Source organism: Chenopodium album, chromosome 18 (assembly GCF_948465745.1).
Source record: "Chenopodium album chromosome 18, dcCheAlbu1.1, whole genome shotgun sequence".
NCBI lineage: Eukaryota > Viridiplantae > Streptophyta > Magnoliopsida > Caryophyllales > Amaranthaceae > Chenopodium > Chenopodium album.
In genome coordinates, this window is record NC_137851.1 from 5,159,125 (window position 1) to 5,172,192 (window position 13,068).

At 35.1% G+C, this 13,068-nt stretch overlaps 2 protein-coding genes across 2 annotated transcripts; one reads left to right on the top strand and one right to left on the bottom strand.

The window, feature by feature from the left end:
* The first annotated feature begins 1,788 nt into the window (after positions 1 to 1,788).
* LOC145591281 (chloroplastic group IIA intron splicing facilitator CRS1, chloroplastic-like) lies at positions 1,789 to 6,540 on the top strand. The gene is made up of 8 exons (XM_081647692.1): positions 1,789 to 2,820; positions 3,168 to 3,603; positions 4,239 to 4,369; positions 4,837 to 5,187; positions 5,268 to 5,424; positions 5,564 to 5,853; positions 5,956 to 6,015; positions 6,096 to 6,540. Exons 1-8 carry the CDS (start codon positions 1,876 to 1,878, stop codon positions 6,126 to 6,128), a joined length of 2,403 nt encoding a protein of 800 aa, XP_081503818.1. The 5' UTR covers positions 1,789 to 1,875; the 3' UTR covers positions 6,129 to 6,540.
* A 329-nt stretch (positions 6,541 to 6,869) lies between these two features.
* LOC145591282 (uncharacterized) lies at positions 6,870 to 12,278 on the bottom strand. Its single transcript, XM_081647693.1, has 5 exons — positions 11,352 to 12,278; positions 10,010 to 10,046; positions 8,959 to 9,195; positions 8,835 to 8,882; positions 6,870 to 7,592 (listed from the first exon to the last, which is right to left on the bottom strand). The coding sequence occupies exons 1-5, from the start codon at positions 11,657 to 11,659 to the stop codon at positions 7,107 to 7,109; spliced, it is 1,116 nt and encodes a 371-aa protein (XP_081503819.1). The 5' UTR covers positions 11,660 to 12,278; the 3' UTR covers positions 6,870 to 7,106.
* Positions 12,279 to 13,068: the final 790 nt, after the last annotated feature.

Below are 13,068 nucleotides of genomic sequence, written 5' to 3' on the forward strand. Positions count from 1 at the left end.
TAGTACTCGTACTAGTTTGGATGTCAAAAAAAAATCTTATACTTCGTATACTATATTTCTTCGATTAGCACATGTGGATTCTTATCCTAACTTTCTCCCTCACATGATTAATTAGATTACATGTTTCTTGTTGGGCTCTCTTTGGACCTCTAATACCCGATACAATCACAATTTTGTTGGGCTACTTGTTACAAACAGATCTTCGAATCCTTTTCATCTTGCACTCTTCAAATAATTGTGTCTCCTTTAGGACCCTTACTGAGTGTTGTTAAGGACTTATTGGTCGAGATCATCTTGACCGTGTATCGTGTATGATACTACCCTATTGTATCGTGGACATCTATTCATCATTGTAAAACGTATCTAAGGAAAAGATTGGTAATGGTAGCATGAATAGCATCCATTATTATCACCCACTGCACTGCCACAAACCAAGCATGCAAGCTGGTTGAGTACTTAAGTGCGAACTCTCGAGTTGTTTAAGAATGATGACACTGTCACTCCCACATTCTACCATAAATCACTTTCAGTTTAAGTCATAATGAGTGTCATACTACCATTTATCTATGAGTATTTTTAATAGACTATGAATGATCATTGCCACTATTTATTAGTGGCCGTGTTATAATACTTGTATACTCATGTAATAATCATTTACTAGGTTCATACCACTATTTATTTAGCCAAAATACCAGCATAATGAGTTGCGATCATCATGAAGTTTTTGCATGCTTTATTGAATGATTTTGATGCAGATTGTTCTTTGAGTCTTGTTTGAGCTAAAAATAAATCTACAATTTGTTAATGCCAATGACAGAATAAGTTTATCATAGGAAAAATGGATGATGTTGGGAGAACTAAGGGCCCGTTCCGATTTACTGAAAACAATTTAACTTAACTGAATAGAGCTGAAATGAATTGTTTATGAGAGAAGGAACTGAACTGATTGGAGCTAAACTAAACTGAAATTAAGCTGAACAGAACAGACCCTAAGTGATGATTATGCATTAATTGTGATTATTCTTGTTAGCCTTGAGATAATGATACTTTTTTCACAAACAAAGGTTTCACTATTAAAATACTTCCTCCGTCCTCTATTGATAGTCCCTTGTGGGCATTTTTTACGGGAATTAATAAACACAAATAGGAATAGTAAAAGTACATTGAAAAAGTAAATTGACATTGGGTATGCAAAAAAGTAGAGAGAAAGTAATAAAAGTACATGGGAAAACAAAATGTACATTAAAAATTTAAATTTGCACAAATATTGTTGCAAATTGGAGGGAATTTTGGTAAAAAATTAATATTAATGGTTGTTGGAAAAAACAAATGGGGTGAACATTTTGGGACTAAAATTTGCCCATAAGGAACTATTTTTTGGGGACGGAAGGAGTATATATATATATATTTTGAAACAAACAAAAGTTTCAATATGAACAATTGTAAACAATAAAATTCAACAATATCTTGATAATGGTATGTGTAAAAACACATCTCAGACTGCATCATTGATACATTGTGGCTCTATCTATACCAATTAAATTATTATTATTATTTTTTTTTACTAAGTTTTCAAGCTTCGCTATTAAAGACATTTTAACCATCACAATTCAAGTACTCAAATCTATATTTTGTATACACGTACGAATTTACGAAATTGACAAAAGCGCAATCGAATCTAAAATAATCCATACTAGAAAAACGGGATCGGATATTTGGATCAATGATCAATTCAATCGGATTCTATCTTTTTTTTTTTCTTTTTCTTTTTGACAGGATCTTAAATTCTTAACTACTAATGGATCGAGCCCTATATGAATATGATTTTTAATTCAAAGGTGAAGGATAGCAAATTTCCGTGGAGCATCAACCTCAATGACTGCAACATTCATTCTATCTCCTTCTTCAAACATCCAATCAATTTCAACCCCATTTCTTGATTCTTTCTCTTCTTCACCCTTTTCCTTCTCCACTAAACCCCTTTTCCTGAAAATCCCTAAACCCCTAATTTCTCCCTCTTTTAATGCTTCGTCTTCCTTCCTTCAAATTCGGTCCTTTAGCACCAAAAACAACAGTGATTATACCACTGAAAATGATGAATTTAGTGAAGAAAATTATGATGATGATATTAATAATGATTATGAAGCTACAAGTTCAGGTGGTAATAAGGTTAAAATGCCCACTGCTCCATGGATGAAAACACCTCTTTTTCTTCCATCTGATGAAGTTCTTGACCTCTCAAAACCCAAGCAGAAGAAGAAAACCTCCATTGATGAAACCCAGAAAGCTGATAAGTCACTTACTGAGAAAATTAGTGGAAGGAAAGGTAAGAAGGTGGTTAAGAAAATTGTTTACAAGATTGAGAGGCTTCAACCTGGCAATGATTTGGTTGATTCTCAGAAAAATTTGGATAATTCTCTGAGAATTTGGGATGATGCCCAGCAAAATGATACCCAGAAAAATTGGGATGATACCCAGAAAAATTGGGGTGATTTTGGAGGTGGGTTTTTGTTGGGTGATAGTGGGGAGTCAAAATTGAGGCGTAAAATGCCATGGGATAAGGAAGAGAAGCTGGTTTTTAGGAGGATGAAGAGAGAGAAAGTGGTGACGGCGGCTGAATTGAGTTTGGATGAGACATTGTTGAAGAGATTGAGGGGAGAAGCTTCAAAGATGCGAAAGTGGATTAAGGTGAAGAAAATTGGTGTTACTCAAGCTATTGTTGATGAAATTCATTCAATTTGGGCTAACAATGAGCTTGTTATGCTTCAGTTTGATTTGCCTTTGTGTAGAAATATGGATAGAGCGCGGGAAATTGTCGAGGTTTGTTGCTAATTTAGTATAATAGTTTTCATTTGTTTTTGGATTATACTATATTAAGGTGCATATAATGAATTTTGTTGCCAACTTTTATGCCATGGAATATTATTTTGTATGAATATGTGATTGGTTAAGTAAAAGAGTGATAATGTATATTTAGTTATGTTCATATTAAACTTGATCATGAGTGACTTGTAGTTGCAATCATATCTTACCTATTTGAACTTGATTATATTTGGTTACTCCTATTGAATAATCATAATCAATAGTGCTAGTTCCGGTGACAATAAACTTAGTAATTCATGTAGTGTAGGCTGAATTTGATGTAGTAATTACTTTTATGTATTCAGATTAAAACGGGAGGATTAGTTGTGTGGAGTAAGAAAGATAGTCTTGTTGCTTATAGAGGATGCGATTACTTTTCAAGGAAATTGTCTCCAAAGGCTTATGTTCGACCGAAGTTGGATATAAACATGACTATGGACGGAGAAAAGGATTCTCTATCAGCTGGGTTATTGATGGACAGGAATTTGGGGATTAAGCCAGGTGATAAGTCACTGTATGAGAGGGAAGGTGATAGATTATTGGATGGATTGGGACCTCGATTTGTTGACTGGTGGTACCCGAAGCCTTTGCCAGTTGATGGGGATCTTCTACCAGAAGTAGTTCCTGGATATAAGCCTCCATTTAGGCTTTGTCCACCTCGTGTTTGGCCCCAAGTGACTGATGCTGAACTGACATACCTGAGGAAACTTGCTCGCCCTTTGCCAATACACTTTGTCCTCGGTATTTTCTTGGTGACTCTGTGGCTACTGTTTCATTTTAGTATCTTAGTTATGTCACTTGAATGGACTTTATGTGATTAGATTACTCTTATCTCAACTTTTTGACTGTTAATTTATATTACTAGCAAATTTATAGGGGAGTTTTATTTTAGTAATGTGTTAGTGATTTTATAGGGAGTATTAGCTAAGCTTTTTTATGGCCTATTAAAATTCTGAAAGATTTTACCAATGAAAGAATCATGCAATCTTAAGCTTAGATTTCAATGCTCTTTTCTTCCAAAGAATTAGTAATAAGTTGATGAATTCTGTTGAAGTATGCTAGATACAACAAGTAGCCACTCCATTTTGCTCTTTAAATTTATGTTTTCTTGTACTATTTGATTTTCTGAAATTCTTTCCACTTAATGTCTGAAGAACAAAATCTGAAGTTCATAAGTGCTGAGATACTTGAGAATATGGCGAACTTATATTTGCTCACTGCTAAAATTTCGCCGCTTACTATACCTCTGCAACTGCTTTCGCTGAAGTCCCGGTATGGGTGCTGCAGTTGTAACCAGCCCTGCATATTATTGTATTTGTGTTCGGTGTGCTAACCATTGTATAAGTAACTTTTTCATTGTCTTTGTAATTCTTTAGGAAGAAATTCTAAACTTCAAGGTCTAGCTGCTGCCATCTTAAAATTGTGGGAGAAAAGTTTATTTGCCAAAATTGCTGTGAAGTGGGGTATTCCAAATACCAACAACGAACTCATGGCCTCTGAACTCAAGGCAAGTCATGTCCCATAAAAGTATGATACTGTAGTTTGTATGTCAGACTGTCAGTTGTGATTTCAGATGCATAAGCTGTTGATTGGGTCTATTGTTTGTTAATGCTCATTACATTGATAGTTAGATAATGAAAATTAAGATAGCATACAAAAATCAAAGGCTGTCTTTTGCGACACGATTCGTGAGAACTGAGAAGATATCATTTCCTTGTGAAATCGAATGGCTTTCCGGATACTCGTGCAAGTGTGCATAATGATACAGTTATATTATACCTTGTATGTATTTACTCATTAACCAGTCCAATTAGCTTCTTTGACCAACTAATATCTAAGAATGATATTATAAGGCTTCATATATGATGAACATAATGCCAATCAGACTTTAGAGTAGAACGATCCCTTAAGGATTAAATTCTAAGTCATACTTCTGATATAAGTGAGAAAGATTATAATATATATTATCTGCAGCGTCTTACCGGGGGAGTTCTCCTACTACGTAACAAGTTCTTCATCGTTCTCTACAGAGGCAAGGATTTCTTACCAAGCAATGTTGCAAATGCGGTAATTGAGAGAGAGATTGAGCTCCAGCAGTGGCAACTCCATGAAGAAGATGCACGCCTTAAAGCAGCTAGCGTTGTTAATTATAGTGATGAAACTACAACAGATAAAAGTATCATTGGTACCTTTTCAGAATTTCAACATATACAAACGATTTCCAGGAATGTACACCACATCAACAGAGAGGCTGAAATCGAGTTTGAAGCTGAGAAAAAAAGATTAGAGAATGAATTGAGAAAGCAAGAGCACAAATATGCCATTGTGAGTGCCCATTTTAATTTGGTCCCTTATCTTCTCCTTAGGTTTCATTTAGCTGAATATATTTTGTACTGATCCTGCAGCTCAAAATCAAAATCGAGAAAGCAGAAAAGGATCTAAGGAAAATAAATTCTGCCTGGATGCCTTCTGAAGAAGAGCTTGATCAAGAAATGATGACTGAAGAAGAGAGAGAGTGTTTCAGGAACATAGGTTTGAAGATGGACAGATTTCTAGTATTGGGTAAGGAATGACATTTCATTGGCGTCCAATTCTCTGTCTTATAATTTTATATGTTTGAAATTGTTTTTGTCATTTATTTAGCTCATGGCGTGCAGAATGTCTAGTTAGGATTTGTTTAATAATCTTCTTGTGATATCAGGGAGGCGAGGGGTCTTTGATGGAGTGATAGAAGGACTGCACCAGCATTGGAAGCACCGTGAACTTGTGAAAGTTATATCAATGCAGAAAACATTCTCGCAGGTCCTTTCTACTGCTAGAACGCTGGAAAGAGAGAGTGGCGGGATACTAGTATGCATCAAAAAGCTAAAGAAAGGCCATGCCATTATTATTTACCGTGGGAAAAACTACAAGCGTCCCATTGATTTTGGTAGAAATCTCCTGGATAAAAAGAAAGCATTGAAAAGATCCCTAGAACTTCAAAGACTAGGAGTGAGTATATCTCTTAAAACTTGCACTTTCGTTTGATTTTGGTGTGATTGTGTGAAGTATATAGAATAAATGATTTATATGTTATGTTTTCTTATCCATCAGTCCCTTAAATTTTTTGCTCATCAAAGGGAATACGAAATTGCAGATTTGAAGCTCAAACTGGTAAGTTTGCCTTGATTCTTTAATTTCAAATCTTATTCTACTTCTCTATCATGCCCACAAACTTAATTAAACCATTGCAGGCTGATTTAGAGAAGAGGCACAACAAAAAATGATCGGACTCTGAAACCTGTATGTGCACCGAAATTATATTTCATTGAAGGTTGAAAGGAAGAATTTCATACCGCCAGCCATCAAGAAATTTGGGTCAAGTTGAGGCATTAAAGGTAGAGGTATCAAGTGTAGGATTTTGAAGAGTTATAGCTCCAGCGCTTGTGCTCTCGGAAAATGCCTCAAACATGGATTACTCCATAGATAATAAGCTCTCAATGAAACCCAGTCGACAAAAATGAAGTGCCTGCTACATAAATTTAGCTGATGAAGCATTCCTAATCTACATTGTGGAGTTCTGTTCAAAACACACGAAGTTACACATGAATATCTTAAGATAGATTATTCTTCTGTGATGCAATGTTGTTAGAGTCTGAACAAAGTTAACACTATTGTACAGCTGGGGAATACTTTTCTTCCTTGATCAAGGTAATGATCAGAAAATAAAAGTTTGTGTTATACTTGTACATGCTCTCTAAATACACATGTTATAATCTAATTAACCAAATTGCTTTTAGTTTTCGAAATCACCAACATCCATATACTGCTACATCTGGAATGTCAAAATAATGTTTCCAATATTACCAGAGCCTGAATCACCAATTGGCGTTTACGTGTTTGATTATGCACATTGAAGAAAGTGTTCTTTAAAATAAGCTTTAATACTTGTTTACTTTCTGGAAAATAATACAAGTGATAGTTGTAACTTTGGTGCAACCTGCCACCAAGAAATAATACACGCATACGAGAAGTACTTTCGTATTCAACTGAAAGTACAAGAAATCACTTGGTAAAAACTCTGAATTATACACGCATGAAGTACAGGAGGTATTGACTAAAAAACAACTCAAGAATTAACACACTCCATAATCTATACTTTTTTTTGGAGTTAAAACATATTGTTACAAAAGCACGTGTAAGAATTAAAATCGCCTTCTAGCAAAGCTAAGAGTATCACTTAGTATAGATTCTCATATTCTTCATCACCATAATAAGCCCTTTTTTCTTCTAAATCTGTCAACTTGGTCAGTGCTCATTCGTGATTTTTCAGGCTTGCTAGTCTTCTTCGATTTTTCAAGCCGGCTATCTAAGCTGTTTCTAGAGACTTCTGGGAGGTCAGGATTCAACTCAAATGTGTCTTGATTCGTTGTTGTGGGAACCTTGACCTGATTGTCTGAAGCCTTGCTTTGATTGTCTGAAGCCTTGCTTTGAGTGTCTGATTCTACTGTTGTTGACTCTTTGGAAGACCCATTAGATGCAGACTCTACGGCAGGATCTTTAGTCCCGTTTGACCCCGCTTTAAATTTGTTAAGATATGATACAAACTTCTTCAAGTGTCTGATGTATTCAGGGTAGAGTTCAAGGTTGCAATGTCCACCCCCACTGAGCCACAAGGGTTCATACTTTTCCTTGCAGAGCTCATAAAGTTGTTTTCCATGGGAACAATCAACAACTTCATCGGCTGTTCCCTGGTAGAAGTCCATGTATCACAATGTTCAGCCAGTACCATTTTCAATTTTTATAGGTGCACACTATTCAACTAAACAAAGGAAGCAAAAGGCCACATTGTAATCTCAATTCATCATAAAAAAACTGATATAAAGGGAGGTAAAGTCACCCCAAAAAAATCAAGTAGATGTAATACGGAAAACAGTCGTCTGTCATTCCCCCCCACCCCCCTGGCGGACACACCCAGGCACAACATATATACGTTATTATCATTATTTATTTATTTATTTTGGGGGGACACTACACACTAGTCTTAGTAGGTAAGACTACTTATCGGTCTACATGCATGAGGGAATCACAAAACCAGGACACATGACTAGTGACTTTAAGAGTCCCAACTCCCTAATGGCCATTGTTTAAACTTAGAGCTTTGGATCATACAGACTAAATGCTCACAAACATAACCCTTTACTTCATTTTCTGTGGCTGGTCAATCTATGCCTTTCCAATCACTGTTTCGCAAAAATTAGAGCCCCCAGACAAGAGACACCCTTCTTTCACATACAACTGTGCTCATGGGAGGATCATAAGAAGTATTTGGGTATATGTATGAGATGATGTGTAAACATTTTGAAAATGGGGAGATCAGAGTCATCATCATAATAAATCTCAGGACCCGGTTGGGGGGGGGGGGGGGGTGTAATGTTCAGCAACTAATCTATGGATTTAATAGAACAACATTGACAGTGGATACAAATGTTGTCAGCAACAGAAGCAATAATGGTAGACTAGCACTACAGAAGGAGCTACCACATAAATTAAAAGAAACAAACTTATAGCAGAGCATTCAGAAGGAGCATGTAGCAAAGAAATTTTCTTCAATCAAATTGAATTGAAACGATTTCACCAATATTTATTTAGCTTTAATGATATCAAGAGGTTCAAAGTTGGATCACAAAGTAAATTTCCAAAGAAGGTTTCTGTATACACGCAGTTCAAAGTTGACTAATGACAGACCCACAAAGTAGAAACTGCAAAGACACAAATGTTCTCAAGAAACTGCAAAGACACAAATGTTCTCAAGGATTTATTTATTTATTTTATATTTTTCCGAAAAGATGTCACAAAGTTTCACCCTAAATTTCATATAAGAATTAAGGTGTGTTGAATGAGTTTGCAAAGGCCATCATAACTCAATAAACAAAACTTAACAAATCTAGATCTACAGAAGTCAACATAAATGAGAAAAGAGTTGAACTTACATGGATCACTAAGACAGGACAATTCACCTGGGCCATTTTGTCAACGTTCTGAGACAAATTGAAGAAGAAATGTAAGCCCAGTAAGTGAAACATTTCATGCGTTTATCTAAAAAAAAGTTGTTACCTTGTAAATATCAAACCAATAAGTCCTTTTGACAGGATAGAGAACCCTCACTCCAGAAAGGATTGGGCTATGCAGAACCACCCCTCTCAGGTTAGGAGTACGTGCAGCTAGATCAACTGTAGGACCACTGCCAACAGACTGACCATACAATATTAATTGCTCATCTTTCACCCCATACTTCTCCTTCAGGCATTTATATGCTGCATCAATGTCGGCGTATGTATTAGATTCAGTAGGCTGTTCCAAGAAAAAACAATGAATGTATGTCATGAGAAACATCATATAATGAATAAACCCTTTCTTTGCAAGATAAGAACCAAAGCAACTAGGCCATTACCCACTACATGAAGTTGACAACAAACATCTGTAAAACATGATGAACAAAACCACATGAACACTCGAGTTTTTAAATAATAGACAAATGTGATAGATAATAAATACAGAAGACAAAACATAAACAAAGTACATCTGTTTTGTTTAGATTTTTCATAGAGCTAATAGCAGCTAAAAGGCATCCCGTAGCCTCCATATACAGTTCATTAGAGCTAGCACACTGATGCTAATTATGATGCATATTCAAGAATCTGCATCTTCTTCAAGATTTGAATAAAGACAAACAGCAAGCATCATAATACACAGTATTTTACAAAATAATGAAATACATGTACCTAATATATATATTACATGTACACACGAATGGCAATATTATCAGAGAAAATCAACTTCCAAGCAGCCTAGGTCTTCAGATGCTATTTGATTTTAATTATATGTGTGGGAGCAGGTTGGGCTATACCCTGTAAAAAATGAAGATTAAACATAGAGGTACAGAGCCCATTTGAGCAAATACCAAGCATGTAGAAGGGTATTTTTTGGACCCTGGATGAGGGGGTGTAGGTTCATGCAGATTACTAAAGTCCTCCGTAATTGCCGCTTAGAATTTGGAAGTTAGAAACATTGGACATGAAAATATGCATTAAAGAAAATTCTAGAATACAAAGACACATGATCTTGCTGACTAGTACAAAAGCAAGCAGCAAAGATGAGTCATTACCTTTCCCGTTGACTGTCCATATCCGGAGTAGTCATACCTATAAAAACCCATAAAGATATTGTGATCAGAAACGCAAGCTTCTTGGATATTTATCATGGTATTAAAATGTTGACAAACTTAGCACCGCAATGATGCCAGATTTGTAGCTCCATGTACCAACACACATATGGTCAATTGGTCAGCATACATAAAATTAAGTAGCCTAGGTTTCAAAAGCAATGATGCCAGATTTGTAGCTCCATGTACCAGCACACATATGGTCAATTGGTCAGCTATAATATACATAAGATTAAGTAGACTAATCTTAAAAAACTACATAACAAACACGTTGTTGAGATCCACAATTTGACTACATGTTTCATCTTGCATCTGTAGCTTCTATTGACAAGATAATTTAAAAGACGAACTTCAGCCAGATAATTTTACAAATATGAAAAGAGGGCACTATATGAGACAGTGAGACACATCAGAATAAGGGATCTATATTCCTTTATTATGGTTAGTGCCACTAATATGACTGGAATATACATGATTATAATTCTTATTATTTAGCCATTTAATCAAAGAAAATCTTGTATAAGGTATGATATTATAGACACCACTCATAATAACAAGAAAGTGATTACCACAGCCAATAACTCGAATCCTACTATCAACTTGCAAATAGAAAGAGTTAGAATGTATTTTTAACAAAAACAGCACCCATCAGAACAAAATCTTGACCCCTTACAATATATTAAGCACCCTCCAAATCCTAAACTTCGTTGTTGTGTCCTCAGCTCCTCACACATAAACATCTTTGTTCTGACACATAACATATAAGGCTCCAAATCAAGCACAATAGGCCTAATAATTGCAGTCAACCTATTTCCTTATAAAGACTTAATAAGATGAACAAGCTTCAATTACTCCTCATTTTGCTCCATCTCAATTCTACTCATCCATCCCAATTTAAATGACAATTCCAACTTCTGTTTTGTAGCTTGTCAGCTTGTGTTTATACAATACAATCAAAAACTTTCTTTTCAAGGACCAAATTCAAGATACACTACATAGTACATAGTATTATAAAAACCCATATTTGTAAATTTCATGACTTTCCAAAAACCTGTTATCCAAGTGGCCAAGCCTCTAATAGTCTAATATAGTACTCCGTAATATATACCAAACTAATCAAAACCCTAAGCACTGTTTAATCATCTATTCATAGAAAATTGGAAACCGTCAATTATTATCTAAAATAATACAATACAAGATTATTAACTTTCATACTTTCTGGTGCAAACAAATTTCAGCTAAATAACACTTGAAAACTAAAATAGATCAAAGATTAGAAAATTACCCCATAAGATTAACACGAAGGCGACTGCTAAGCTCCACAAAAAGCTCAAACATTTGACCTAAATCAGCAGCATTGCCATGAGAATAAAGCAAAGTAGATGAGGCTTTAGGGTGCTTTACATAAACAGCAACGACGTCGTTTCCTCTCCTATTGCGGAGCTTCAAAACATCAACACCATCTCTTCTCGGAACCTCCGGTATTGACAATTTCTCATTGCCGGAATTCTCGTCGGAGATCACCGTGTATGACGGAGGAGCTGGCGGAAAAAACGCAAATTTTGCAGCAATTGATGACGTCACTCCCCCCATTTTTCTTCTCTCTCATCAGATATTCCTGTTTCATAAACCTCTTCCTCAAGACATCTCTTCTTATCCAAAACCCCAAAAAAATTCCAGCTCAAAATTTGACAACCCAAAAAAATTCCAGCTCAAAATCGACAACCCAGATAAAATTGAGCTAATAGATGAAGACCCAGAAAAAACTATCGACTACCCTCCAGCTCAAAATCGATACCCCAGAAAAATTAGAGCTGAAATACGATGACCCAGATAAATTCACCGACTACCCAGACAAAATTTCAGCTCAAAATCGATGACCCAACAAAAATTGAGCTGAAAATTGAAGACCCAAAAAATAAAAATTTAAACACAAAATCGATAACCCAGAAAAATTAAAGTTTGTATAAAGATGACCCTTTAGAGTTCAATCAAAACCCTGGAAAAGTGGGGGTGGGGAATCTTTAACGATGTGGGGTTTTTTGAACGTTGAAGGAGGGAAGTCAGCTTTTGAGAGGAGAGAGAAAGAGAGGGTATTTGTGAATTGTGATGACGGCGACAATGGGGGTTGTAAGGTAAGGTGAGGTGAGGAGGTATGATTTTGATTGAAAATAATCAGAAAGAAAGAAGATTGATTATAATTTAGAAAGAAACAGAGTATTAGTATACTTGTATTATTGATGGATTACAGAATTGCAAAAAGAGGGGTTTCTGTAAATTGTTAAATTTATGGTAAATTTTTCTTTTACAACAGATATGGTAAAAAAAGTTTGGGTTCCTTTTTTACTCAATCCTTTTTTACTCAATCAGAGAGTCAAAAATAAATTCAGTGTTTTTGATTGATATGATATGATTGATTTTATTTTATTTGATTATTGGGTGGAGAGGAATATTAAGGTTTTTATTTTATTTTAATATAAGAAGAGATGATTAGTGAAAATATTACTGGATGATTTATTGATTTGTCTGAAATTTTGTGGATGTTTGTATCACTTTAATATATAATCTAACAGTTTAAGGATATTTTCTCATTTTGGTCAATTCAATTCCTAGTCTTTGGCTCTTTGCTAGTGAAAACAAATTCACCATATTTGTAGCAAAGCATTAAACTTTAATAATACATCAAATTCCTCCTCCATCTCATTGTTCTACCCTATTTTAAATTCGTTATTCCGTCTTTATTTCTTTTTAGTTATATGATTTGGTCTTATTTGACAATCAATTATTAGTTGTAGGTTTGACTTCATTAAATTTACTGATTTGATGCTTTAGTTGCTATTCAGTTGATATAATCGATGATTGTATAGATGTTTGATAAAATCAACGGTTGATTATGCATCTATATGATAATGTTTTAGATAAAGGCTAACAACCGTTTTTAGATTGTATCGAAATTTGATTAAGGAGTTGTTGATGATGCTTGGCTATTTATAGTTGTCTTG

What these genes read in the sequence shown, in the direction of transcription:
- LOC145591282 (XM_081647693.1), bottom strand. Translation starts at nt 11,659, where the DNA reads ATGGGGGGAGTGACGTCATCAATTGCTGCAAAATTTGCGTTTTTTCCG. An exon ending in CTTCGTGTTAATCTTATGGG is followed by an intron (nt 10,047 to 11,351) that starts GTAATTTTCTAA and finishes GGGTTTTTATAG; the next exon opens with GTATGACTACTCCGGATATG. An exon ending in GTCCTGTCTTAGTGATCCAT is followed by an intron (nt 7,593 to 8,834) that starts GTAAGTTCAACT and finishes GACTTCTACCAG; the next exon opens with GGAACAGCCGATGAAGTTGT.
- LOC145591281 (XM_081647692.1), top strand. Translation starts at nt 1,876, where the DNA reads ATGACTGCAACATTCATTCTATCTCCTTCTTCAAACATCCAATCAATT. An exon ending in TCATGGCCTCTGAACTCAAG is followed by an intron (nt 4,370 to 4,836) that starts GCAAGTCATGTC and finishes TATTATCTGCAG; the next exon opens with CGTCTTACCGGGGGAGTTCT. An exon ending in GGACAGATTTCTAGTATTGG is followed by an intron (nt 5,425 to 5,563) that starts GTAAGGAATGAC and finishes TTGTGATATCAG; the next exon opens with GGAGGCGAGGGGTCTTTGAT.